Below are 24,895 nucleotides of genomic sequence, written 5' to 3' on the forward strand. Positions count from 1 at the left end.
GCTGTGCTTTCTGCTGAGAACAGATCCCTCAGCCTCTGCCACTGTCAGGAGCCACTGACTCCATCACAGAGCCTGGCATCAAAGACATCCTTTCACTTGGGATTTCTCGAGAAGGTTGAGAACAGCTCCTGATGGGTTTCTGTGGCTCTGGACTTTGTACATCATTCTTTTCTCCGGGTATCGCTCCCTAACTGGGTGGGGGAGACCAGACCAAAGGGCTCAGGGATCTTATGAATCTGTCAGATTCCTTTACATATAACTGTGTATTAGTCATCTCTGGCTAGTGTACTATGAATTGGGTGGTTTGGACACTGCTGTTTATTTCTCATGGTTCTGCAGACTTGAGGTCCCAGGTGAGGGTGCCAGCATGTTCACATTTTTGGTAAAGACCCTCTTTCTGGCTATAGACAGCCCCCTTCTCACTGTGTCCTCACTTGGTGGCTCTGGTCTCTTCCTCTTGTAAGAGCATTAACCCCATTATGGGGGTACTGTCCTTGTAACTTCATCTAAAGCAAATTATTTCCCAAAGGCCCCACCTCCAAATACCATCCCACTGGGGATTAGGGCTTCAACATATAGATTTGGAGGGATACCAGCATTTAGTCCATAACAGACCCCAAGGAAAGCCCAAGGTGCCTGCACTCATGGAGGCCTGGCTCTCAGACAGGGAGGGCGTGATTGACGGGCCTAGGAGAGCAGACTGTAGGCCTGCATATCCTAGCGACTGTCTGCAGCCAGGTGGGAGTTTTGTCTTGCAGACATTCAGGTTGCCCCAGCAGCTCACTCTTCAGCTTCAGCCAGCTGGCAGAGGTGAAATGTGTCCTCAGGAAACCCCTCCTTGACAGCATTTCCCTCCTGGCCAGCCAAGGACGTGTGTCAGCTTGCCCAGTATGTTTTAGGAGGCTGCATGCCTGCTAGGGCCCTCCAGACTTCTCTCGCTCAGGGAGCCAGGGGTGGTGGGAAGCCCAGAGCTTCGGGGGCTGGCAGTCTAGACTCACATCTGACACTGACCTTCCCCGGCTGGGTGACCTTAGCCAAGCTGTTTCTCGTCCTTGTTAGGAAGTGAGACCATGCCACAGAGTGTGTCAGGTCCGAGCAGGGCTGGGCTCAGAGGAGTGGGAGGAGCTCACAGGACAGCAGTAGCAGGAGGACTCCTGGAGAGAGGTGGCCGCTGTGCCATATAGCTGCCCCTCCTGGTACCCCAGGGCCTCTGGTCCCACCAGCACAGAGGCCCAGTCCTGTCTTCTCCTTCCCTGCAATGCACTGGGCTGCCCTGTCTTTTGTAGGACTGTTGTCCCCTTGGTGTCCTCTTTTTAATGAAGGGCCAAGACTTCAGAGAGCACCCAGCTCAGAGCATCTCAGATGCCATGCTTAGTGTGATTTGTGTGCCGTATCCCAGGGAAGAAATATACACCTATACCCTTAGGCTGATTTGTCATCAAATTGTCGTGCAGACCATATCGGTGATTTACTACCACCCCTGCTCGCCCTGAGCTCTACATTTTGCACTAATCCCCTGGATCCTCTGAAAGCTATTCAGACCTTCCATTCTTTCACTTGCTTGGGCCTCCTGAGGCCCTTTGCACTCCCCCTTTTGTGTCTAGGTCCCAGATTACTTGCTCCATGAATATGGAATGGGCTGGTGGGGATGGTGAGGAGAGGCAGGGAGCAGAGGGCAAAGCTGGAGCCTGGGGCTGTGACCAAGCGTGTACTTGGATACTCAGGTCATCTGGAGCTGGCAAGCACCTCACCTCGTTCTGGCCCAGGCTGAATGTCCCCTCCTCTTAGAAGCCTTTCTTGCCCTCTTCTTCCATCAGCCTGCAGGCTTCATCCCCCTCCCTGCCACTGGTCCCATAATTACCCCATGTCTTTCATGGTACCCAATACCTCACTGGACTCAGAACTTCACTCTTGGCCTACCCCACCTTTTCCCCCTTGCTCCCTCCCTGAAGGCAAGGATGGTGCCTCATCTCTGTGTCCCCAGCAGCTGGCATGGGGCCTGGTACATGTTGACACTTGGTCAAGTTTATGGAATGGTATGTGGTTCAAAGCTGTATTTGTTTTTTGCATGTAGTCTGGCATACAAAGCAGAAGACCCAAGGCACAAATCAGCCTGTGGACTTTGTGTGGCCACTCTGTGTGGCACTTAGAAGCTTTCTCCGAGGCTAGGAGGCAGAAGAAAGGGGCTGGGCCTGCTCTTGCACAGCTTGGAATCCAGTGAGCCCCCAACCCTGCCAAGCAGCATGGTACCAGGATTCTGGCTTATTTCAGGGTAGGATCATGAGTTCCCCAACATGTCTGCAAGGGACCCACACGTGCCCCATTGAGTCAGGGGAAGGTGGTTACTGGGAAGGGGCTGTGCGCCTGAGGCAGAAATCCTCTAAGGTGAGAGCGGCCCGAAGAGGAAGGGGGAAGAGAGGCCGTGCTTCCCCCCAGGAGAGAAGCTGCAGCAGCTTGAGTCATCCTTCTCAGGGATTCTACAAGTTTAGAAAATCTGCACTGTTTTTTCTCCCTGAGAACTTTCCCCTGTGACTTAAACAATAAAAATGTGGAAGGTCAGTTAGTTCATTCACAGTTCTAACCCTCCACAAGTTAGAACAGTGCATGAAACCAGCCTTCGTGACGCTACCTGTCCAAGGCAGGGGAAGCCCGGCCAGAAGGCTGCTGTGTTGTTCGGGACCTACACTGTAGGAACGGATGGGACGGAAGTGCCCCCCCACCCCTGCACCACATGCCCACCTGCAGGGATGTGGTCTCATCTTGAAGTGAGGCATTTAGTTCAAAAGCATCTCCTTGGTTCCTGATAGTTAAACTATTCTCTTGTATGACTGAGGTGTTCGAATACTGTTAAGGAGTGTGGCTGCCTCATAAGAGACCCAGACTGAAACCTTTCAAGGGCCATTAAATGGTCAGCAAAAGAGTTTGTCCTTGGGTAGCTGAAGTGATCCGTTATGTTCTGGTAAAAGCACTTCACTGAAAAGTTCCATCCATTCATTCAACAAGCACTTGTTGACACGTGTTGGGTACACACCATCCTGGACATGGAGGAGGTGGCAAAGAGGGTGGCAGTCCGTGTCTGATGCTCCCAGACCGTGCTCAGGTCAGGTGGGCTGCAAGGAGCGCCTCCTCAGCGAGGCTGCCTGGGTGGAGGAGGAGGAGGAGGAGGAGGAGGAAGCCCAGGCCTTCCTCCCTCATCCCAAGGCCAGCACACCAAGCTCCAGCGGCCACTAGAGGGCGACACGACACCATCTGCCTGCCTGCCCGCCTGCTCCCAGCGCCATCAGCTGCCCAGCAGAGCCAGACCCTTTTCCACATTTTCAATGAAAATACAAATCAAAACCAAAAGTCCAACCTTATGAATCACTGACACTTCAAGACTAAGACGATTAGCCTCTTCTCATAGGGCCTATAATTATTTGAACAACTGCCTCTGCATAGCCCCAGTCCTGTGGCTAAGGGATTGGGTCAGACAGTATGAAAAGTGGAACAGAATAATATTTTACTGTAGGCTTGCACCAGTATTTGATTTAATTTGGCTTAAGGGAAACACCGCTGTGGCTCTTTCCTGGAAGCACGCTGTCCTTTGCTGTCAGGATGGGGTGAGTGTGTCCAGCTGTCTTTGAGTAGGTCCCAGCTACATCTGCACATGACCCATCATCAGACATTAAGTCAAGTCCTGCTGATACCCACAGGAGAAAATGTCACCAAAGAAAAGTTGCCAGGGTTTCTTGTGAAAGGGAATGGGACCTTATATATGTCCCTGGCATTCATTTTTAGTCAAACAAGAGTAAAGGACAGTAAAACCATGCCTCTGGGCCCTGCCTGTGGTGAAATGACAGACCCGGACCAGCTTTGTCTTGCAGCAGGGTCGTGTAAGAAGTTCGTGCCAACAGCTGTGTTCCATGAGACGCATCGGATGTGACGAGGCCCCCAAGGCTGCTCTAGGGGAAGCCGCTTGCTAACTCTGGTCCCAGATCACCCCCTCAGTTTGCAGACAGGGCTTCACTCAAATCCAGAAGCTGCTCTGATCAAGGAGCCAGATGTAGAGTAGGAAATTGCCTGGGATTTGGGTGAATCATTCTTCAAAGGTCCAGATTGGTGGGCCTTTCAGGACCTCTGGAGTTTAGACTTATTTTAGTTGACTAGTCCCATCTTTATATATATATATATATATGTATATATACATATTTTTTTTTTTTATACTCATGAGAGAAAGAGAAAGAGGGAGGGAGGCAGAGACAGAGGGAAAAGAAGGCTTCCCACAGAACAGGGAGGCTGATATGGGACTGGATCCCAGGACCCCAGGATCATGACCTGAGTGGAAGGCAGATGCTTACCTGACTGAACATCCAGGCACACCCTCTAGTCCCATCTTTATCATTATTTTCATTTATTAAAATTCCCTGTTTCCTATATTTGCAGTATAAAGCTGTAGTTGTAGGATAGGCAGCAAGAGTGAACGACCTTGATCAGAAGGAAAAGTATTCCTCCCCCACCTCTGTGCTTGATGAAGGGGGCTGCCTGTTTATCTGGACTTGCCTATCACAGGGCCCCCAGAAATGTACTTGACACCTGCCATTCAGGTTGGTTGGGCTGGTATGCTGGGGCTCTGGGGATTTGCCCCGACCTCTCATCTAAGCATGTATGGCAGAGGCAGAGCTCAGCTCTGACCAAGTCATGCCCTTAATTTCTTGCAAAATCCAGTAGCCTTGGAAACCAGCTCACCCCAGAACAGATGCTCCAGCAGATAAGACTGCCCACCTAGGGGTCTAAACAGATTCAGGGTTTGGAGATGGCCAGGGAATATTGGTCCCCAGAAATAAACAGACCTCCACTCCTGACCATGGAATGGGGGATGAGGCCCCCTCAAGACTGGCATACCTGGGGTTGGCAGCCCCACTGCCAGCCTGTCTAATTGATTACTGAGTGAGACATCTGTGGTGATATTCAAATGAGGACAGACGTCACCCAAGGACGGCAAGCATTTCCACAGCTGATTAGGGCAAGGAATAATGGAGGCAATAAGCTGCCCAAAGCTGTAAAACTGGCAGTGAGAGCGCTCAGACTGATGAGTGGCCTCCTGGGAAGTGAGTGTCCCCACCTGGGTCAGCACTGTTGGGTTCTGGCTCTGCTACAGTGGGTGTTCAACAGTGGCTGTCTCAGCCCCACGTGGGCAGATCCCACCCCTGAAGGTCACATGCTCGTTTTTCCCGGGTCAGCAGAGAACGAGAGGGCCACTCTTGCACAGAGGCCCCCACCCCCCAGCATGGGCAGACCCTCTGGCTCTGGCTGTCCATTGGTCATGTTTCTCCAATGTCCAAGTCCCAAACCCCACCCTTCACTGGTTCTTAAGGCAAACTAATGGTTTGTTGTTGGGATGACCAAAGAATATAGTCAGGTGGGTTGACTTTGACTCTTGCATTTCTGGTTGCATTACAGAATCTACAGTCTTTGTAGATTTCAGTCATGCTTTGAGGGTTATTTCCAACAGTTAGACGATATTTGCTGAAACCATCTACATCCAACTACAATGCCAAAATTTCCCAGAAACATCACAGAAAAGGCTTCTCTACCTTAAAAAGTTCTGTATGATCAGTTCACTCGATCAAAAATACGAGTCAGGAAAAAATCCCAAAATTTGTCCTATGATTTTGAATCAGGAAAAGATCCCAGATTCCTGCCAGTTCTTGCTTCTGGGATCCTTGTTATAGACAGTAGAGTCCATTTTATTCTAAATCGAATCTGCTAGAAAGTCACAGACCCAGGAGTTTTCTTTCCCTCCCCCAACCCCAGGGATGTTTATTCCTCTGGCCTGTGATGCTGTGACATTCTGAGCAGCTTCACGTGTCATCTAGTGAAAAGGAAGCTCCCTGCATGTAGAGGGTGCACGCTGATCCTTTGAACCCTGGTGACCTTTGTGGTGCACATAGCTCTTAAGCCAGAAGCCAGGGCACCTGCAGTATCACATTTAATATCAGCGCTTCTGAACAAATCAGGGCCGCTGGTCACCGTGAGTGTGTATAGGAGATCCCTACTGAAAAAATGGCGATCAGATCAGAAGTCACCACCAGCCATGCATTCAGGATCTGTGGCGGTTGCCTGGGAGACTGCAGATTTGGAAATTGGATTTCAGGGTTACTGTTTGGTGGCAGACTTCAGAGATGTCAGGTGTCACAGGCACTCAGTAAATAGCTGGTAGATGATGGTGATGGTGCCATGAGGACGAGAAGAATGGTAGTGAGGTTGGTCTCTCAGTGTCCCTGGGTTAAGGTTTGGAACTGGATGTTCCAGAGGTGCCACTTACATGTTTAGCCACGTAATGTTTATAAGCACCAGAGGGAAAGGGAATGAGTTATACAAGAAATTAAGGTGCAAGAAAAAAACAGTGTGATTGACCCTTGAACAACACGGGTCATATGTAATGTGGGGCGACAACCTTCTGTGCAATGAAATATCCAAATGTAACTTTTGACTCTCTCAAAACTTAACTACTAATAGCCTACTATTACTCGGAAGGCTTATAAATAACAAGGAGTTGATTAACATGTTTTTAAGTTACCTGTATGATATACTGTAATCCTACAGTAAAGAAGCTAGAGAAAAGAAGGTGTATTAAGAAAATCATCAGGAAGAAAAAATGCCTTTACAGTCTTGTCCTATGTTTGCTGGAAAAAACCCACATATATGTGGGTCCATGCCATTCAAACCCATGCGGTTTAAGGGTCAACTATAAAAATTATAGGGCCTATGTTCACCTTACTTCAAGAACCTGCAGACAGTTATGAATTTGCATTTGACTAGTGTGTCCTGAGTGCCCACCAGGTGCCAGGTACCACACCTCCACAGCCGGCTGTGACCCACAGGCCTGTGAGGTGATGGATGTGCACACTATCTTGTGGGCTCAGTCGGGGGATAGAACCTGGATTAGCCAGAGTACGTTTAATAGACTTATTCCATGTGGCAAAAGAGTTCAGTTAGCTATAAGGACACTATCTAGTTTTCTCGGGCTGAGGGAGTTGACCCAAAGAAAGGTTGGGCACCGAGAAAGCTGTGTGGTTCAGCCCACGGGATAGCAGAGACAGTCACTGGTTTGGCCAGGCTGGAGCTGGTCCCAGGTTGCTAGCAAGCAAAGGCTACTACTCTCTGCATGGGGGCAGGAGAGCAGCCGATCAACTTCGGGCAGCAAGGGTGGCAGTGAGAGTCCAGGCGCCTGCTGGGGCAGGAGGCCTGCAGGGTGTGCAGGTTCCATGGGTCCTGGTTGTCGTGTAGCAAGGGCTGCAGGAAGGTTATCCCGCACATGATAGATGGACACATTCTGGGCTTTGCTGCATGTCTCCAAACACACGCTGCTGACCTGGGCCAGCAGGAGAGCCCCCACTTGGCATTGCTCGTCTGCGCCCTCCAGCAAGGAAGCTCAGCACCGAGCTCCCTTCAGGAGACCCAGCTGCAGGGACCAAGTCACCGGGCAAGTGTTGATGGGGCATTGGGAGCTGCGAGTCTATAAAGTGACAACAGTCGCCCACACCCACCTGCGGGTGCCCGCTGCCCACCCCATCTAAGGGAAAAGCCCTCCCCCTCTGCAAATTCTGGGCCTGGCCTGTGTCCCCTCATTGCCAGACTTCCCTGCTGGGGCACTCAGTCTCCCCTTTTCCATCCTAGGCCTGGAATGCACTGGGATGAGCAGGGTCACTGGGGGAGTAGACAGATTTTAGCACCTCCCCTTCTGTGTTGGTCTACTTTAAAAGATCCGTTTCTAGAAACGTCAGAGGTCAGAAAGTCTGAGTCTTTGCTGGAATTTGTTGGACTCTGTTAGTTGCTGATATGGGGCTGATGCTGAGGAGCCCTTTTATCTCTCAAACCCAGGATTTAAGAAGCCAGCAGATCCCCTTTCTAGACTGAGATACAGAGGCACGGAGAAGCCTTCCCCTGCATTGTCTCTCCTTTTCTATCTCTAATAGATGATATGTAATTTGGATAGAGACATCACTTTATTTTCTGTTTTCAAGTTCACATTGGATTATAGCTAATCTTTTAGTGCAAGGGCAATGCCCGTGTATCCTGGGGACCGAATTCAGAAGACAGTTTCCAGGGCATCTTTTCTGACACATTCGATCCGTTTCCCGCCGTCTTGTAACTGGAGCTGTCAGTCTGCCGTGAGGCCTGTCTGCCTGCAAGCCAGGCTGCTGACACTTACCTCGTTCCATGCTACCCGGACACTGGTCCCATCTGGGGCCCTCGCCCAGGGCTCTGCGCGGGTGCCAGCTCAGAACCAGCCACGAGTCACCAGACCTATGAAGTGGGATATGCAGCTCATTCAGGGAAAACTCTCCCCATCTCCAGGCTAGAATTCCAGAGACTTCCCTCTCCTCACCATTGAGGTCACTCTTCACCAAGTCCTGGCAAGTCCCCCGTCCCCTTCTCCTTGTCTGAGTGACTGCACAGAGCCCATCTCCCGTGATACAATCTACCTCTGAACACTTCGTTGGAGGTTGGTGAGCAGAGAGTGCATGGCAGGTGCTTCCAGCCTGTGAGAGCCACACTTTCCTGTCTGACCTTGGGTGGGTCCTTCTGCAGTCTGGCTTCTGTGTCTCTCCCCAGCCTTGTTCTCTGTTTACCCTATGAGCCTCATCTGCCCAGGCCAGGCCTGCCCCTATCCTCACAAGCCAGGGCAGCCCCTTGGCAGGGCCCATCATCATATCCTAGGTAGGTGCTCCCACCCTCTGAGGGTGCCATTTTGGACTTCTGTGGTGATGCCATACTTAATACTTTCTGACTCACTAATGGGTTTCTGTATACATTTGATTTTCCTGAGTGCATTGTTTTAACCTTGCAAGCAGGGACTGACTCCAAAGCTTCTCTGGCTTCCCCATGGTCCACAGTAGGCATAAGATGGACCCTGCATAGCTGACAGAGAAGCCCAAGCCTGGTGAAGGAGTAGGGCCAACAGTAGGGCCATGCCACACTCACTACCACTCCTAGAGGTCAGGATCCCTAGTCATAGAGGACACCCGCACTGCCTTCAGGGACCTGACCTTGCCCGTCTTTAGGCTAATGCCCCAGATCAGGTCTCGCTGGCGGAGTTTGCAGAGTCCCTACAAAGACCCTACCAGTAACACCTCTCTAACAGCTCCAAGTTACATCCCTAACCTGCCCAGCACTCCTCTGTTCACCTTCAATTCATGCATATGGGTGCTGCTGTGACTGGGGACTTGCCTAAGAGTGGTGTTGTCCCAGGGAAATCAGTGACCTATGCGATGACACCTGACAGGGACTGATTGTGGTTTGGGCCCTGGGTACAGGAGTCCAGGGAGGGCCTACGAGGGTGGGGCCGGCATCTTGTCCAACAAATGCCTGGTGACCCTGGGTCAGCTGAGGATGGGTCCTGGGTTGCACATGGGGCAGGGGGCCTGAGCCCCCACACTGCCCACATGTCGGGCCAGAGGGCCCCTGCTGAGCCGTGAATGGCTGTCACTGTTAAGGCAGCTGACCCATCAGTGAGGTCAGGGCACCGTTGCCCGGCTCTTCCAGCCCACCTTCCAGGTCTTGGCATGCTGCAGCCACGGCTGAGCAGCTTCCCAGGGCCAGGAGGGGGCCTCAGTGTGACCAGGTTGAGCCCAGCAGGCCCAGGAGCTGACGGCAGGCTCCTAGCCTTCCTCACCTCCCCGTGCCAATCCAGAAATTCATCACAAGCAGTGTGACACACCCACTTCCTTGATCCTGGGTTGTACGGTGATTCTTTTACCCCTTCTGGGGAAATAGCTCTTAAGCAAACAACGAGCAAATTGGCCTGAGAGTGTTTATCTCTGCTTTCTTTAGATGCATCTAGAATTTTAAAAAGAGAAAAAGCCACAGGGGGTTTGCACAGACTGAATGGCCCGCCAGGCAGTGTCACTTTGGGTTAGCTGAGTGACTGCTGCCGGCCTCAGCGCGGCACCCACAGCAGCACGTCAGACGGATTAGGCGTGCACATTCACTCCCGTGGAGTGCAGTGGCGCCCAGGCGGCCAGCGGGGGTGAGGGAGACAGGAGCCCGTGTGACTGTCCCAGAGCCAGGGCTGGGCCAGGAGCCAGGCGCCCAGTGTTCTCAGGTGGTCCTCTCCCCCAGCAGGCTCTCAGGTGGTCCTCTCCCCCAGCAGGCTCCCCCAGCTGCACTTGTTCCTTGTGCAGCAGCAGCTCCTTGATCTCTGTTCACGTGCAGTGGGTCCAGTCTGGGTGTCACAGTGTCACGGGCTCTTATGACAGGAGTCACACCTGCACTGCTCTTAGCGTTTCTGGGCCAATGTAGCATCCTGTGGCCTGGCCCTCTGGGCTACACCCTGACTCCCAGGGCTCTTTCTGGGATAGACCACGGGGCCGGTCCTTGTCTTGTGGGGCATCCCCTCCTTGACAGGTGGCCAGGTCGCTCACCTTGCCATGCAGACTCAAAGAGGCCGGGCCCCGCCCTCCTCCTGGGGCAGGGCCCATGAGGCGGGCAGCAGCCCCCACTCGGCAATGCTCCCGTGGGCCCCTGGCACCCGGCGCGAGGCTTGGCAGCGACTCAGGTGCCCGTGCTTCCCTGCAGGGCCTGATGCACTCCAGCGGCCCCGTGGGCCGGCACCGGCAGCTGGTCCTGGTTCTGGAGGGGGAGCTCTACCTCATTCCTTTCGCCCTCCTGAAGGGAAGCTCCTCCAACGAGTACCTGTACGAGCGCTTCGCCCTCATCGCCGTCCCCTCCATCCGCTCCCTGGGCCCACAGTCCAAGGTAAGCCTTGCTGGGGCTGCGGGCGCCCCGCTGTGGGCCCCGGAGCCGGCCCTTTGGAGTCCATCTGTGCAAGAAGGTGGGCGGTGGGCGGCCCTCCTGCCCCCTGACTGTTCTGTGCTATCCCAGGAAGCCACAACGTGTCATTTCTCTGAAAATGTCTTTGCCGTGACAACAGGGTTGTGAGCCACTCAGAGGGCTGGGTCGGGCTTGAGGCGGGGCTGAGAATCTGAGGAAGCTGGTTTCCCCTGGCGCACCCTGACCTCGAGCTGACCACCGACGGGGCGTGAGTCTGCCCACAGCGGAGGCGCCGCAGGCAGGGATGGAGGACAAATATGATTACTGTCCAGTGGAAGAGGGTCCCTCCTGTTCAGGAGACAGACAGGATTTGGGTCTTATTCAGTAAAAGTCAGTCTGGGCAGAAATGTTTGTGAAAATCAAGGAGGCGACAGTGGGCTGTCCACAGAGTCAGAGGTCCCACCCCGCAGCCACCCTTGGCCTGTGCACCCGGTTACCCGGTTAGAGAGCCTTCCAGCCAGCCCTGATCCCCTTCCCCTTCTCCAAACTCTTTCAGACCCTCCTGGCCCCGGCCCCCCAGGCCCCAGGCTTGCACTGCGGCTGCCCCACCTGCCCCAGCTGGCTGGTTCAGCCTTCAAGCTTGAACTTGCCCTCAAGCTGCCAGCTGCTCTCAGAGCCCGCAGATCGCCAGGCAGAGCTGGGTCAGACAGGGCTCCTCCCAGTGGGAGAAAGTGGCTCATTTGGGAACCCAAACCCTGGGCCCTGGGTGTGGGCAGCCCCCACGGGACCTGCCGTGGCCTCTGTTGACCTCGGTCAATGACATGGTTCAAACCAGGTCAACTTCTGCCTCACAAGGTTTCAGAAATCTTTGTTTTGACTGTTTCCTGTTGCTGGGTTGTAACTTTATTGTGGAACAGGATCAAAGTGAAAGAAATGATCTTCCCTGAGTTTTTTGAGTGTCCGTGGCTGACTATGAATCCCAGTTGCAAAGTGAGCCGGCCTCTTGGGACGCGTCCTGCCCAGAGCACCCTGGCAGTCAGAGGTGGCCCGCGCTAGGAGAGCTTCGTGGTGATGACACTGCAAGCTGGCTGCTTGCCAGACTAGCCAGGGTCTCCTGACAGACGCCCAACAGGTGCTTCTCATACCCAGAGTTTGAGGCATCACCAAGTAGAGCCACCAGAAAGTTATTGTGAAATAATGTGATACTTAGATGTTTCCCCAAAAGCCGAAAGGCATCATTGGGGGAAAATCAGAACTTTGCTGGACTTCTCTATGCTGATTTTATGACTTCTCTATCCTGATGATTTTATTTGCAGCACGTAAAGCAGATGACAACTATCATCTTTTCAGTACGTTGTGCCTGTACAGGGCTTAGGCTAGCCCTGTCTCCACTGAGAGTGACTTGGCCTTTTGTCACCCTCAGAGCCCTGACTCATTGGAAGTGGGTCTCCCCCTGTTTGGGAGCCCATGGGGCAGTCTGTGGGAGCAAGACGCATGGGGCAGGCCTCCTGCTACAGCGCCTCCAAGAGGGGCCCTTCCTAAGATCCAGTCCTGATTTTCAAGAGCTTACGTAGTAGCAGGTGTGATGCTCAGGAGGACGAGCAGCTGGGTCAAAATGGTGTTGAAAATTAGAGGGAAGGAGGTTATTGGGAGACCAGGTGTAGCCGAGCTGGACCCAGCCTTGTGCTCACCAGGAGCCTCAGGCCACCATCTGATGGGTGGCGTGGTCTGCTTGTCTGTCTTCCCCTCCCAGTCTCACCTGAGGAAGAACCCGCCCACATACTCCAGCTCCACGTCCATGGCGGCCGTTGTCGGTAACCCCAAGCTCCCGTCAGCAGTGATGGACAGGTGGCTGTGGGGGCCCATGCCGTCGGCTGAGGAGGAAGCATACATGGTGTCAGAGCTCCTGGGCTGCCAGCCCCTGGTGGGCAGCGTGGCCACCAAAGAAAGGGTCATGAGTGCCCTGACGCAGGCAGAGTGCGTCCACTTTGCCACCCACATCTCCTGGAAACTGTCGGCCCTGGTCCTCACACCCAGCGTGGACAGCAACCCCGCCGGCAGCAAGAGCTCCTTTGGCCACCCCTACACGATCCCCGAGTCCCTGCGGGTGCAGGACGATGCCAGCGATGGGGAGAGCATCTCGGACTGCCCGCCCCTGCAGGAGCTGCTGCTCACGGCGGCCGACGTCCTGGACCTACGGCTTCCCGTGAAGCTGGTGGTCCTTGGCTCCTCGCAGGAGTCCAGCAGCAAGGTCACCGCTGACGGGGTCATCGCGCTGACGCGGGCCTTCCTGGCTGCTGGCGCCCAGTGTGTTCTCGTGTCTCTGTGGCCTGCGCCTGTGGCTGCTTCCAAGATGTTTCTCCACGCCTTCTACTCCTCCCTGCTGAATGGCCTGAAAGCCAGTGCCGCCCTGGGGGAGGCCATGAAGGTGGTGCAGAGCAGCAAGGCCTTCTCACACCCTTCCAACTGGGCAGGTAGGAGTGTGGACCACCTGCCAGCACCTGTCAGGGGACCCCAGGGCTAGGTCCTTACAGCCTCCCGGGGGAGGGGGGCAGGACAGGGTGCTGGGGAGAAGCAGCGTGGGGAGGTGCAGGAGAGAGTTTGTTTGCTGAGACTCTTGTCTTCTGCCAAAACCAGTCATTTGGCATGTGGTATTAGTCTTTTTTTTTTTTTTTTTTTTTTTTACAATTTTGTTTGTTTATTTATTTATTTGAGAGGGAGTGTATGTGAGCATGGGGGGAGGGGAGGGCAGAGGGAAAAGGAGAGAGAATCTCAAGCAGACTCCCCACTGAGTGTGGAGCCCGACTCAGGGCTTGATCTCACGACTCTGAGATCCTGACCTGAGCCAAAATCAAGAGTTGGACGCTCAATGGACTGCACCAACCCGGCGCCCCTGAAGTAGTCTTTGTGACTAGAGAGCAGCAGATGAGTCTGCCATTGGAGTATGAGCATAGGCTTCTCCTGGGACTAGAGTGCTGGTTGACTCATTTTATGGTGCCCTGTGGCGTCCCAGGACTGTAGCAAAGAGGCGCATTGTAGAAAGCCCCTTAGTTCAGCCATCGGGTTTGACCTAGCTCAGTGCCGGGCTTACCCCTTCTGAAGTCTTGTGGCACATGTACTACACATTCTGGAAGGCCGACAGCAGCTGCTCTGAGTGGGCCTGCCATAGGGGTTGCAGGTCTGGGAGTGAAGAGAATGTTCTCTGTGACGTCTGGTCATAGGAGGTGCGGCAAGGGGTGACCCGTGGACCCTCCCATGTGGGAGGCCTCCCGACAGGCTGCCAAGCCAGAGTCCAGCCCCACCCCAGCCTCTTTCCCACATGGCCTCACCCAGCGGGGCCACATTGCTGACACCCCCCGGGGCCTTCAGTCTGCGGTTGTCCCTCAGGATTGGCTCCTGCACGTCCCCAGATGCTCCAGAGCAAAGGTGAAGTCCCACCAAGGCCGGAGCGATGGCACTGACCCACAAACATAGGGTCTTAAACTGGAGAAACAGAGGAATGCCCCAAACGGTATTTTCAAACATTTATATTTTGTTTTAATCCACATACACACTGAAAAACTGGCAACAAAACCGCTTTCATCTGGCTCTTCCTCTGGAAATAAATGCGGTCTGCGTGTGCCACCACGGCTGGTGCCATTTCCCGCAGTGGGGAGGCCCCGAGGAGGAGCCCCTCATCCCCGGCACCCCTGGCCCGGGAGCCAGCACACCCTGAGCTGCGGGGCTGCGGGCCAGGTGGATGAGTGGCGGTGAGGAAATGGAAATGTGTGTTTACTTCACAAACACCACACCGCCCCGGTGCTTCCCAAAAAGGTATTCAGAAGAAATGAAATAGAAGCCATCCTGTTTCCTCGGGTGGCCCAGGGGGAGGAGGGGCAGGAGGGCCGGTGAGGGCCCGGGGCCTGCCTCCTCCAGCTGCGGAGAGCAGAGGGGCCGGCGGGGCCTTCCGACTGCCGCAGCTGGAGGTCTGACTCCCGTGTGCCCCTGGCAGCCAGAAGGGGCTTTGGGCCCTGCATGGTCCCCCAGGGTGCTGTGCTGAGTTTGTGGGAGCCCAGCCTCTGTGCTTGGGGAGCCCCTCCCCATCTTCCCAGTGTGTCCACGGATATGGTGTTTTTGTCCTTGTTTTAGGGACAGATGATACATGAGTCACTGCTCAGTGCTGGAAAATGGTGTTTAAATCACACTGCCCTGCTAACCCTAAAAACAGCCTTGGCTCATTCATGCTCTTGGAAAACCCCCTTTATCCATCACTTGAGGGCAGCTTGGTCCTCAAGTTGCTTGGTGGCTGCAGGAGACCGCTCTGTCCGCCTCCCCCAGGCCCCTGCAGCTGGGAGTGGGGCAGGATCCAGGTAGATGTGTGGGTCCTCGGCAGCCCAGGCTGCTTGCTCATTCCTACAACCAGAGCAGAGTACCTCCTGCCCCGCACCTGGTGGCTCTGTCCCCGGGCGTGTCCCAGACAGACACAGGTGCATCTCCGGGGAAATGGGGCTGATCATTCCTTGGGATGGTGGCCAAGCCTAGGAAGGGCCCTGGGGCCTGGGGGGAGCCCATCAACGCGGGGGGCGGGGGGGGGGGGGGGGAAGGGACTACGAGGCCTCTTCCTGCCTTCCTCACTGTGTAGCAGGAAAGCAGAGGCACTTTCCTGAGCAGCTTTCACGGCAAAACAGTGCTCACCACTCACTGAAGAGAGAGACAGTATGGATTATTTTTCTTAATTTTTGTTTTATTTTATTTTTAAGATTGTATTTATTTGAGAAAGAACAAGAGAGCACAAGCAGGGGGAGGGGCAGAGGGACACGGAGACACAGGCTTCTCGCTGAGCAGGGAGGCTGACATGGGGCTCGATCCCAGAACCCTAGGATCCAGAACCTGAGCAGATGGCAGATGCTTAACCAACTGAGCCACCCAGGAGTCCCAAAACAGTATTGGTTCTTAAAAGGGGCAAAAGGACACTGAAGGGCCCCCAGTGAGTTAGACATCCTGTAGTCCGTTCCGTGGAGGAGCTTTGCTGTGCAGCCCCTCTTGGTGGCAGGGTGGCTGTGAGGCCCTGGGTGGGGGGTGGGGTGGGGGACCAACCAGCCCGAGCTGCCCTGCCAAGCTGAGGGCGGGCTCTGGGCTCTGAGATGCCCTTCTGTGTCCTCCACAGGGTTCACACTCATCGGGAGTGACGTTAAACTGAATAGTCCCTCGTCGCTCATCGGCCAGGCCCTCACGGAGATCCTCCAGCACCCAGAGCGCGCCCGGGACGCCCTGCGAGTGCTGTTGCACCTGGTAAGGGCCCTCCCCCAGGCTCCTGGGGCCCTGCTGCCCTGGAGAGCCGGCGGAGGGGCACGAGAAGGGACATGAGCCAGGTGGAGGGGACCTTGTGCTAGGACATCCACAGGTTGAGCCAGTCGGTTGAATGGTGGGCATGATGTGTCATGAGGATGCTACAGCCTCCTTGCCAAGGTCCTGGGGCCCACCCTGCAGCTCTTTCTGGGCTGTGAAGATTTGGGCAAATCACCCGCATCTCTGAGCATCAATTTCCTCATCTGGAAGGGGGATGTTTCCTGGTTATCTTGAGGCTTAGAGAAAAGGTGAGAAGTAGGCAGAAGTAGGGTCCTAGCGGCTAAGAGATGATATTCTGGAGTCACATGGCACTGGCCTTCCCCTCAATTTGTTTGGAGGAAGAGTCCAACCACTGACCCTGTATTTACCCAGTCCCAGCCTCTGTGGGGTCAGGGGTGAGGGTACAGACAGAGGCTCTGCGTCATCGTCCACACATGGAAAAGTTAGAAATCAAGCTAAGCAGCAGTGACATAGAACTAGTTCCACCCTTCCACTTTGATAACCAGGAAGGCACTTTCTAATGTTGCGAATTGTTAGCCTCCCTGGAGTTCTGAGCAAGAAAGACCAGCCCAGCCCCAGCCGTGTGCGTGGACATGCTCCTTCCAGACCCGATGCACACAGCTGCCCCACTGCCACCCCAAAGGACAGAGGGGCACAGGCCCTGGGAGCGGGCTGGAGGCTACGGCTGGGGAGTTTAGTTTGGGGGCTGGGTTCCAGGGAGCACGTCCCCTCTGCTGGGCAAACTTACTGCCCTGCGGGTCTGGGGCGCAGGGTGGTGGTGCTCAGGGCACTTCTGGTGGAAGGTCAGTCCTGTACATCCCTTAAGTTAGGGCTCACCTGATATCAGCATGTGACCAGGTAGGAATGATGTCACTGAATACCCCAGGCAGCTCCTGAGCCAGCTTTGAGATAGCCCGCACCTCCTGCCCCCGGGAGCTGTGCTCACTTGCCTTGAGACTCTGTGAAACAGACTCCTGACTGATTTTAACCTGTTCCTGGAAACTGTGCAGAGCGATTCAGCTGCTCAGCATTAGGACCCCTTCCGGTCCCCATCACCCCAGAGTCCCCTCCTTCCTTGCTGCGGCTCCCAGGCGGCTTCTCTTAGGTAACTGAACCACCGTCTCTACCCACGTGGCTGTCTTCTCCCAGACAGGGCCGTGGAGCAAAAGCCAGGCCTTGGCTCCCCACTCGGCCTTGAGGCCCCTCAGGCATGTTTAGAGGTTGTCTCTTCTTTCTTGGCTTCATTTCCTGGGGTGAGTCCAGGGGCCATGGGTAAGGTTTACAAGCCCTTACCTCCATTGCCCTTGACCCCAGTGGGCAATGTGTCTCCAAAGACCTTCCAGCCCGATGGCCTGGTTGTCTGTCCTGCCCAGGAACACTCGTGTCCTCCAACCTGTGAGGTCAGCCCCCAGCATCCCAGGGTGGTAGAAGGAAAGTCTTGGGTGACCTCTTGGACGACTCTTCTGCCCCTCTCATGATGGCACACGTGCCCCAGGGCATGCGGTAGTTCAGGACAGCCTGCGATTTCCCCGAGGGGGAGAGAAACTGCCAGGGAGGCCGACACCATTGCAAGTACCATGGGATGCTCACCAGGGAGTTGACTAGCAGTTACTTGGACAAATTCAGCCCACGTGTGCCAGGCGTGGGTTTAGGCCCTGGCAGGTGGGAGGGGAACTTGAGGCCCAGGGGCCCCTGCTGTGGGATGGAGGGTGAGCCTGAAGTGCAGGGAAGAAGGGCAGTGGCAACCAGAGCCCTGTGGTGGGTGCTGCTTGGCTTAGGCAAGGGCTATGGGCCGTGAAGGGGGTTCCCGAGGGCCTGAAGGTTTATCCTGGTGGTGGGGGTCTTTACGTGGCCTGGGGCAGGCACTGGCCTGAGAGTGGCTGTGGCGTCTGTGGAGGAGAGCCCGGAGCAGGAGGTGTGGCCTAGGGCAGGGACAGAATTGCCTTGCTGACGCTGGAAAGTAACCCCTTTCCCTTCGGACCTTCCCTCTCGGGCTAGGCTGTTGCCACTATGCCTTGGTCCTCAGGCCGGGGTGTCCAGGTGGCAGCAGGCAGCCCTGTACTGGCCTCAAACCTGAGGCTTCGGGTGCCCCCCAAGCCACTGGGAGAGAAGCCAGGGCCCGCCTGTGACCAGAGTGGCGCTTCATTCCCGCTTCCCTTCCAGGTGGAGAAGTCCTTGCAGCGCATCCAGAATGGGCAGCGCAATGCCATGTACACGTCCCAGCAGAGTGTGGAGAACAAAGTGGGCGGCATCCCTGGCTGGCAGGCCCTCCTCACTGCCGTGGGCTTCCGGCTGGACCCCCCTGCCAGTGGCCTGCCGGCGGCGGTCTTCTTCCCAACCTCCGACCCGGGTGACCGGCTCCAGCAGTGCAGCAGCACCATCCAGTCCCTGCTGGGTGAGCCTCAGGCGGGGCTGGGCCACTGGGGCTGGCTCCCAGCGTGGGCACAGTAGTTGGTGGCTGTGGGCCCTGCCTCACGAGGGGTGCTGGACCTCACGGTGGGAAGGAGCGGGCATCCTGAGATGGCAAGGAGTCGCAGATGCAGGCCTCTGTGGATCTGGACACCTGGAACACAGGGTGCACTCTGCCCCAGCAGGGCGCTGGCCCGGCGCTGCCTCTTCCCGGGCCGACAGGAAGGAACGCTGGCCAAACAGTGGCTGCCTTCGTGTTTAATCGGCAGCCTCAGATCCGCCGGAGCCGTGGCCAAAGACCGGGGTGACGCAGGCTGCAGGTGCCATGGCTGCCTTTTGTGCTTCATTCAGAAGTGCTTCTGCCTGGGGCAGAGCCGGGTCCTGGGACTGTGACCACACATCGGGACGACTGGCCTTTCTCCAAGGCCCTTCTCTCTTTTCTCCAGTTAGACACAGACCCACACACCTGGCTGTCCCGAGCTTCTGTAATGCCACCGATGTGGAGTGCCTCAGGCTCGGTGCCCGGGAAGGCAGCCAGGCTGTGGGTAACACCGTCCTCCTTCTCCATTTAGGTCTGCCCAACCCTGCCCTCCAAGCCCTCTGCAAGCTCATCACTGCCTCGGAGACTGGCGAGCAGCTCATCAGCCGGGTGAGTTGAGCTAGGGTGGCTGAGCCCAGGCCCGAGGGCTGGGCTGAGCTGGAAGGACAGGGTGAATTGGCCCTACGTGGGAATCTGCAAGTGACTTGGTCTTGTTACATTTTTCAGCCTCTGTGACTAGAAGGGAAAGATGAGGGCTGGGGGGTGAAACAGCCCCCGCCCTGCCCTCTGCCAGGCACATGCACACCAGGGGGCAAAAGCCTCTCGTCTGTCTCTGGGAAGTGGGTTCCAAGAGCAGCAGGGCCTTCAGAGGATGCTTCAGGGGCCCCCGTGACCTGCAGTCTCAGGGCATTTCCTGACCTCTCCATTCAGTGGCCTCCTGTACCTGGTTACCACCCCACCTCCAACTCTTTCTGCTGATTGCCAAGTGTTACAGCCACACTTCCTGAGCCAGCAGGTGTCTTGATACTTATCCTAGATCAGAGTATGAGCCCTGCCACTGAGGCACAGCAGTGAACACAAAGTCACTCTAATGCAAGATACTGCTTAGCAGGTTAGGGGAACGGAGATCTAATCCGGACATCAGGACGATGCTAACTCTCAGCATCGCACAGGCCCTTCCCAACTCGGCCTCAGAGCTCCTACTCTTCCTACCGGCCAGTGAGGGTCTGGACTGTGAACCCCGGGGTGACCACAGTGTGGGGGAGAGCTTCTCAATGGCACAGCAACCCCTAAAGAGCACAGAATAGTTTTCTCTGGTCGGCTGGTAGTGTAATAATTTGAAAAAACAACATATATCATTATTATTTATCAGATTTCATTTTATTTATTTTTTAAAGATTTTATTTATTCTTGGGGGCAGGGAGAGAGAGGCAGAGACACAGGCAGAGGGAGAAGCAGACTCCATGCAGGGAGCCCTATGTGGGACTCGATCCCGGGTCCCCAGGATCACACCCTGGGCTGAAGGCAGCACTAAACCGCTGAGCTACTTGGGCTGCCCACAGATTTCATTTTAAACGGAACTATTTCTGTATGGAAATAAAGCTGCTCTGTCTGGGATCAGCCTCTGAAAATCTGAGTGGTGCCTTGGGCTCCCACCCCCCGAGGGGGTTTCCAGCTCAGATTGGGAGCCCAGTTCAAGGACATGGACCCTTCTTGAGTTGCTGTTCATTTTTCAATAGGCTTGTTTGGTCTTCTTGTTGAGGAAAACCAGGAAGGCACTTCTAGAATCAAAATGTCCTAAGCCCAGGAGGGCTGGAAGCCTGTGCTCTACTAAAGAGAAAGTCAGAATTACATTTGCAGGGCAAGGCTGAGTCCCAGAAGCCAGCTGCTTAATGTCTTGCATTTGGTGGCATCACAGGGATTTCCCGCCTGTGATCCCGCTGGGCCGCGGGCCAGGGTCCCAGGCTGCCCCCGTGGCCGGCAGGTGGTGGCTGTTTGTGGAGTCGCTCAGGAACCATGGCCCTCGGTGTCTGGAGCGGCCGTCCGTGCCCGCTGCACCCCCTCCCCACTTGCGTCCGGCTGCCCTGCTCCTCTCCTGGCCGGGAAGGGCAGGGCCTGGCTGCCCCGACCGTGTCTGGCCTGCGTGGCTGTTTGTTCTCCTGTGCGTCCCTGCTGACTCTCGCTCCTCTCCCCTCCCGGTCAGAGCCGCCGCGGGCCTGCTGTGGCGCTTCCTAAAGCAGCGATCAGCTCGTGTTGCATAACAACCTGTGCTTGAGTCTAAACTCTCTTCTTTCTCTCTCTTTTTCTTTCTTTTCTTATAATCTGCTGGCCGAAGGCTGTTAAAAATATGGTTGGAATGGTGAGTACTACTTTAAGTAGCAACTGTTGTCAGGTGAGCCCCTCCACCCGCCCACCCCCTGCCTTCCCCTGGGCCTGCTCGGGCGCATGTGCTGTCGCTCAGAGCTGCATGCACGTGCGTGCCCACGCGTGCTCGGGGCTGGGGTGGCCCGGGCGGCCAGCGCGGCCGTGCACCCTTCCTCTGCTCTGGCTCCCCCTTTCCTGCTCCACCCTTCTTGCGTTCTTGATTTGACCTTTCAAGTTCCACCAGAACAGCAGGGGCAGAAGGGACTTTGAGTGACACTGTGAACCCACCACACAGGACTCCTGAGTAGGCTCAGGGAACCTGAAGAGCCATGGGCCCTTGAACGGGGGACGTGTGGCTGCTGCCTCCAGTGCTGAGGCTCTGGGAGGCGACGCTGGGCTCTTTGCCATGTCACTCAAGGTCATCAAGGGGACTTAAATAGAGAAAGAAAGAGAGGGAACTAACCGGCCCTGCAGCCCACCCGCAACCGGGGACACCTCCCCTTCCCCAGCCTCCGGAGAGGAGATGGGACAGTAGGCCTGAGGCACCGTAAAAGGAATTCCCAATGCGATACACACAGCAGTCACAGGGATGATGGTAGCAGGTGACACAGGAATAACGGGGGGACAGGTCCGGGCGGCCGGAGGGATGGTGGCGCACTCACACTCTCTCCTCCCTCAGCTCCACCAGGTGCTGGTCCAGCTGCAGGCCGGTGAGAAGGAGCAGGACTTCGCCTCGGCCCCCATCCAGGTCTCCATCAGCGTGCAGCTCTGGCGGCTCCCGGGCTGCCACGAATTCCTGGCGGCTCTAGGTAGGACAGCGGCCTCAACTGCTTCTGCAGTTCCGCTTCTAAAAATCTCTCCTAGTTTCTGTTGGCTGAAACTGGTAGATTCTCAGGGGTCTTGGTGTTTTCTTAGATATTACCCATCGATGTGGACCCAGCGATTCCAGTACTTTTAGCACAATTTTCAAATGGCCCTCCTGCCATTTCCCTCCATTTTGGTTTCATCTCTCATTTCCAGTCATCTTACTAGAAATCTGCTAGACTTCAGCATTGTTGGGAGTCCAACGAAAGAAAAGTCATAAAATGATAGTTTCAGCACTGGTCTCTATAGTTCTGTTGACACCAGGTGTGATTGGAACTGCACACACCAGGATCCTTGTCTATCCAGGACACTTAATTTCCTTTTTCTGACATCGTAACACGGCTGAGGCAGCTCCTGGCATGACTGCTGCTTTAATAGATGTATTTTTTGATACAAGAGGCTGTGAGCTGCTCTCCTGTCCCACCCAAGTGCCTGTGTGACTCGCCTGGGAGCCTTTCATTTCACAAGCTTTTCTTTGAACACCTGTTATGTCGGACAATGTGGCAGGAGAGGGGCTACAGCACTGAGCAGAGGACAAGTCCTGCCTTCTTAGAGATTTCAGTCTAGTGGGGAAGACGAGCAGACCTAGTAAGTATCTGATCTAAGGGTAGGGAGCCCTGTAGGTGAGGGGGCATCATTACACACAGGAGCGTCAGGGGCGCAGTGACTGCTGGAGGAGCGGGCTGGGGGGAGGCAAGAGCCAGGGCATGTCTTGAGAGCCTCAGGGTGGCCTCAGGATGAAAGATCCAGGCAGAGGGCAGAGCCGTGGGTGAGCACAGGTGGTTGGGGGATTGCACAGGGGCAGATGAAGCAGAGGTGGGGCCAGGGGAAGGCCTCTGGTTCTTAACCTGAGGGAATGGGGACTCTTTGAAGGGTGACACAGCCTAAATTCACCATTCCAGGGACCAGCCATCTGACATGCAGGGCAGCTAATCCTTAAAAAGGAATTTTTCTTCTGCTTGTGAAATCTGATTTCACAGCATTAGGCCTTTCTTATAACCCATTTTGTGGATTGACCTTTCCCAGCCCACTTCAACTTAGGGCTGGCTCCATTTGCTTTTGATGGGGGGACCCCCAAGACCCCATAGGGACTCTGAATCCCTAGAAGTAGATATGCTCTCATATCCTTTATGATTTGTACTGTTTACTTGTTTCTGTGGGCTTAAAGCATAGTCTTCTTGGTATAAACATAATAAATTTAAATAAGTGTAGTCAGTTGCAATTGGACCAAGAGTGAGAAAGGCCAGGTCCACACCCAGGAGGGATCTCTCTGCACTTTCAGGACAGGCTGTGGGGCTGACCTTGGGGCAGTGACACAGGACACAGGGAAGATGGAGCCAAGTCCTTTTTTTTTCTTTTAATAGAGGAAAAGCGGTCTTCCTCATGCAGGGCCTACACTTCCCTTCAGTGTGGGTGTGACAGCCCTCCTCGCCTGTGAACTGGATATTTCCAGGGCTGTCATTGGCTCTCCCTGGTGTTGGGATGGTGGGTTATTTTCATTGATGGCCTCTACTTCTCTATTTTCCAAATCCACCGATACTCAAGGGTTGAGTCAGTGTGCACACGCTTATTCTTGAATCCCATGGCCTGAGGCCCGGGGAGGAAATATCTCTGCAGGCTTGGCATCTGGAGAAGTGACTCCCTCACTCTTGAGGGTTCTGAGGCTCCAAGAAATCCCCTCTTTCCAGCCCTCAGCACCGAGCAGGAGCCATCACAACCCATCACAGGGCTGCCAGTTATTTACTTCCGTTACAGTAACCAAGTCAAATTGTTTTGGTAGAAGTAGAGGTCTCTAACTGAAACATATTAATTAGCTATTTGTTTTTAAATGCTGAGTTCTCTGAGACCTTTCAGTTGCTTTCAGGGACTGTTTATGTTTGAGTTCAGAGGGGAGAATGTCCCATGGCAACCAGAAGGCTGAGGTAGCGCCTCAAGTGAACCAAATTCCCAAGAGGAATTAGAGTGTCAGACCAGTATCAGAATCTGCATGAGAATAAAAATATAAACACATTTCTCCTTTGGTGCCTATGTCATGAGATGCACAGCATACAGACCCCTGTCACCAGAACACATATCAGAGGGAAGGGGCCTGGGGTGGCGGGTCCTGCCCCAGTAGCACCAAGTGTGTCCGCTGTTTCAGGCAGAGCTCAGTGACCCCCAAGGAGGCTGAGAGCACACTTGCAGGGCAGAGGGCTTCTCAGGACCTAAATCCTGTCTGCAGACATAGCCCTTAGCCATGGCGTCTGCATATGTGCTTCCCAGGGAGATGTGTGCCTGACGCTCTACAAGGTGTCTTTGTCTCGGTGCAGTGGCAGTGGCTTGAGCCAGCTTCCTGCTCGGGAGTCTCATGAGAACCATTAGCCTCGGGGAACAGTCCCCTGGGCTTTAGCAGAGCAGAGTGCAGTCCCTGCAGGATGGTTTTAGCCAAGGAGGCAGATTCTCCACCGTCAGAGCCCACTTGTTCCAAAGCCCTTGGTGGCAGATGCTGACCACGTATGAGGACACTGTCTTTGCCCTTGAGAAGCTTCCAGCTTTAAATATTGGACCCAATTCTGGAGTGGCCAGTTTTTGTCCTTAAAGTCTTCTAGTGGACTGTTCTGGGAGAGAATGGAGAAAGCAGCTGATTCTCATGAGCCATAATGTGACCATCCTCTCTCGGGAACAAAATTCAGGGCAGGAGAGCAGCTGGTGCTCCGGGAAGGGCCAGGAGGGAGCCACACGGGTTGGGATTCGGGGCGAGGGTGCACGCAGGTCAGAGAGCAGCGCCTGCCCGGTGCCCGGGAGACAGTGCAGGGAGCCCTGCGGCTCTTTTCTTCAGGACACGGGCTCCTCCCTAGGGAAGCTGAGATTCATATTCTTTGCTCCTCTAGGGTTCGATCTCTGTGAAGTTGGTCAGGAAGAAGTCATCCTGAAGACAGGGAAACAAGCCAATCGGCGAACCATGCACTTTGCCCTCCAGTCTCTGCTTGCGCTCTTCGGTAAGCGCCCCTTCCCTCCTCCCGCGGTGGGGCGTGGGGCAGCCACGCATGGGAGCCTGGCTGCATTTGGGAAGTGGGGAGAGTGGCTAAGTATGTGTATGTGTTGGGGATTGCTTGAGAGCAGTGGACAAAAACTCCCCGCCCTCTCGAACATATA

The 24,895-nt window shown here is 55.0% G+C and overlaps 1 protein-coding gene across 3 annotated transcripts in view; it reads left to right on the forward strand.

The window, feature by feature from the left end:
* TTC28 (tetratricopeptide repeat domain 28) overlaps positions 1-24,895 on the forward strand; it is a 616,175-nt gene that overhangs the window by 589,391 nt on the left and 1,889 nt on the right. For 2 of the 3 annotated variants that reach the window (XM_041728768.1, XM_041728770.1), the window contains 8 exons: positions 10,561-10,740; positions 12,509-13,229; positions 15,902-16,026; positions 18,247-18,478; positions 19,065-19,141; positions 20,868-20,891; positions 21,576-21,705; positions 24,631-24,738. In XM_041728768.1, coding sequence (XP_041584702.1) covers positions 10,561-10,740; positions 12,509-13,229; positions 15,902-16,026; positions 18,247-18,478; positions 19,065-19,141; positions 20,868-20,891; positions 21,576-21,705; positions 24,631-24,738 — 1,597 coding nt within the window. The remainder of the gene's footprint in view (positions 1-10,560; positions 10,741-12,508; positions 13,230-15,901; positions 16,027-18,246; positions 18,479-19,064; positions 19,142-20,867; positions 20,892-21,575; positions 21,706-24,630; positions 24,739-24,895) is intronic. The other variant, XM_041728769.1, reaches the window with a different exon arrangement.

This window comes from Vulpes lagopus, chromosome 14 (genome assembly GCF_018345385.1).
Source record: "Vulpes lagopus strain Blue_001 chromosome 14, ASM1834538v1, whole genome shotgun sequence".
NCBI lineage: Eukaryota > Metazoa > Chordata > Mammalia > Carnivora > Canidae > Vulpes > Vulpes lagopus.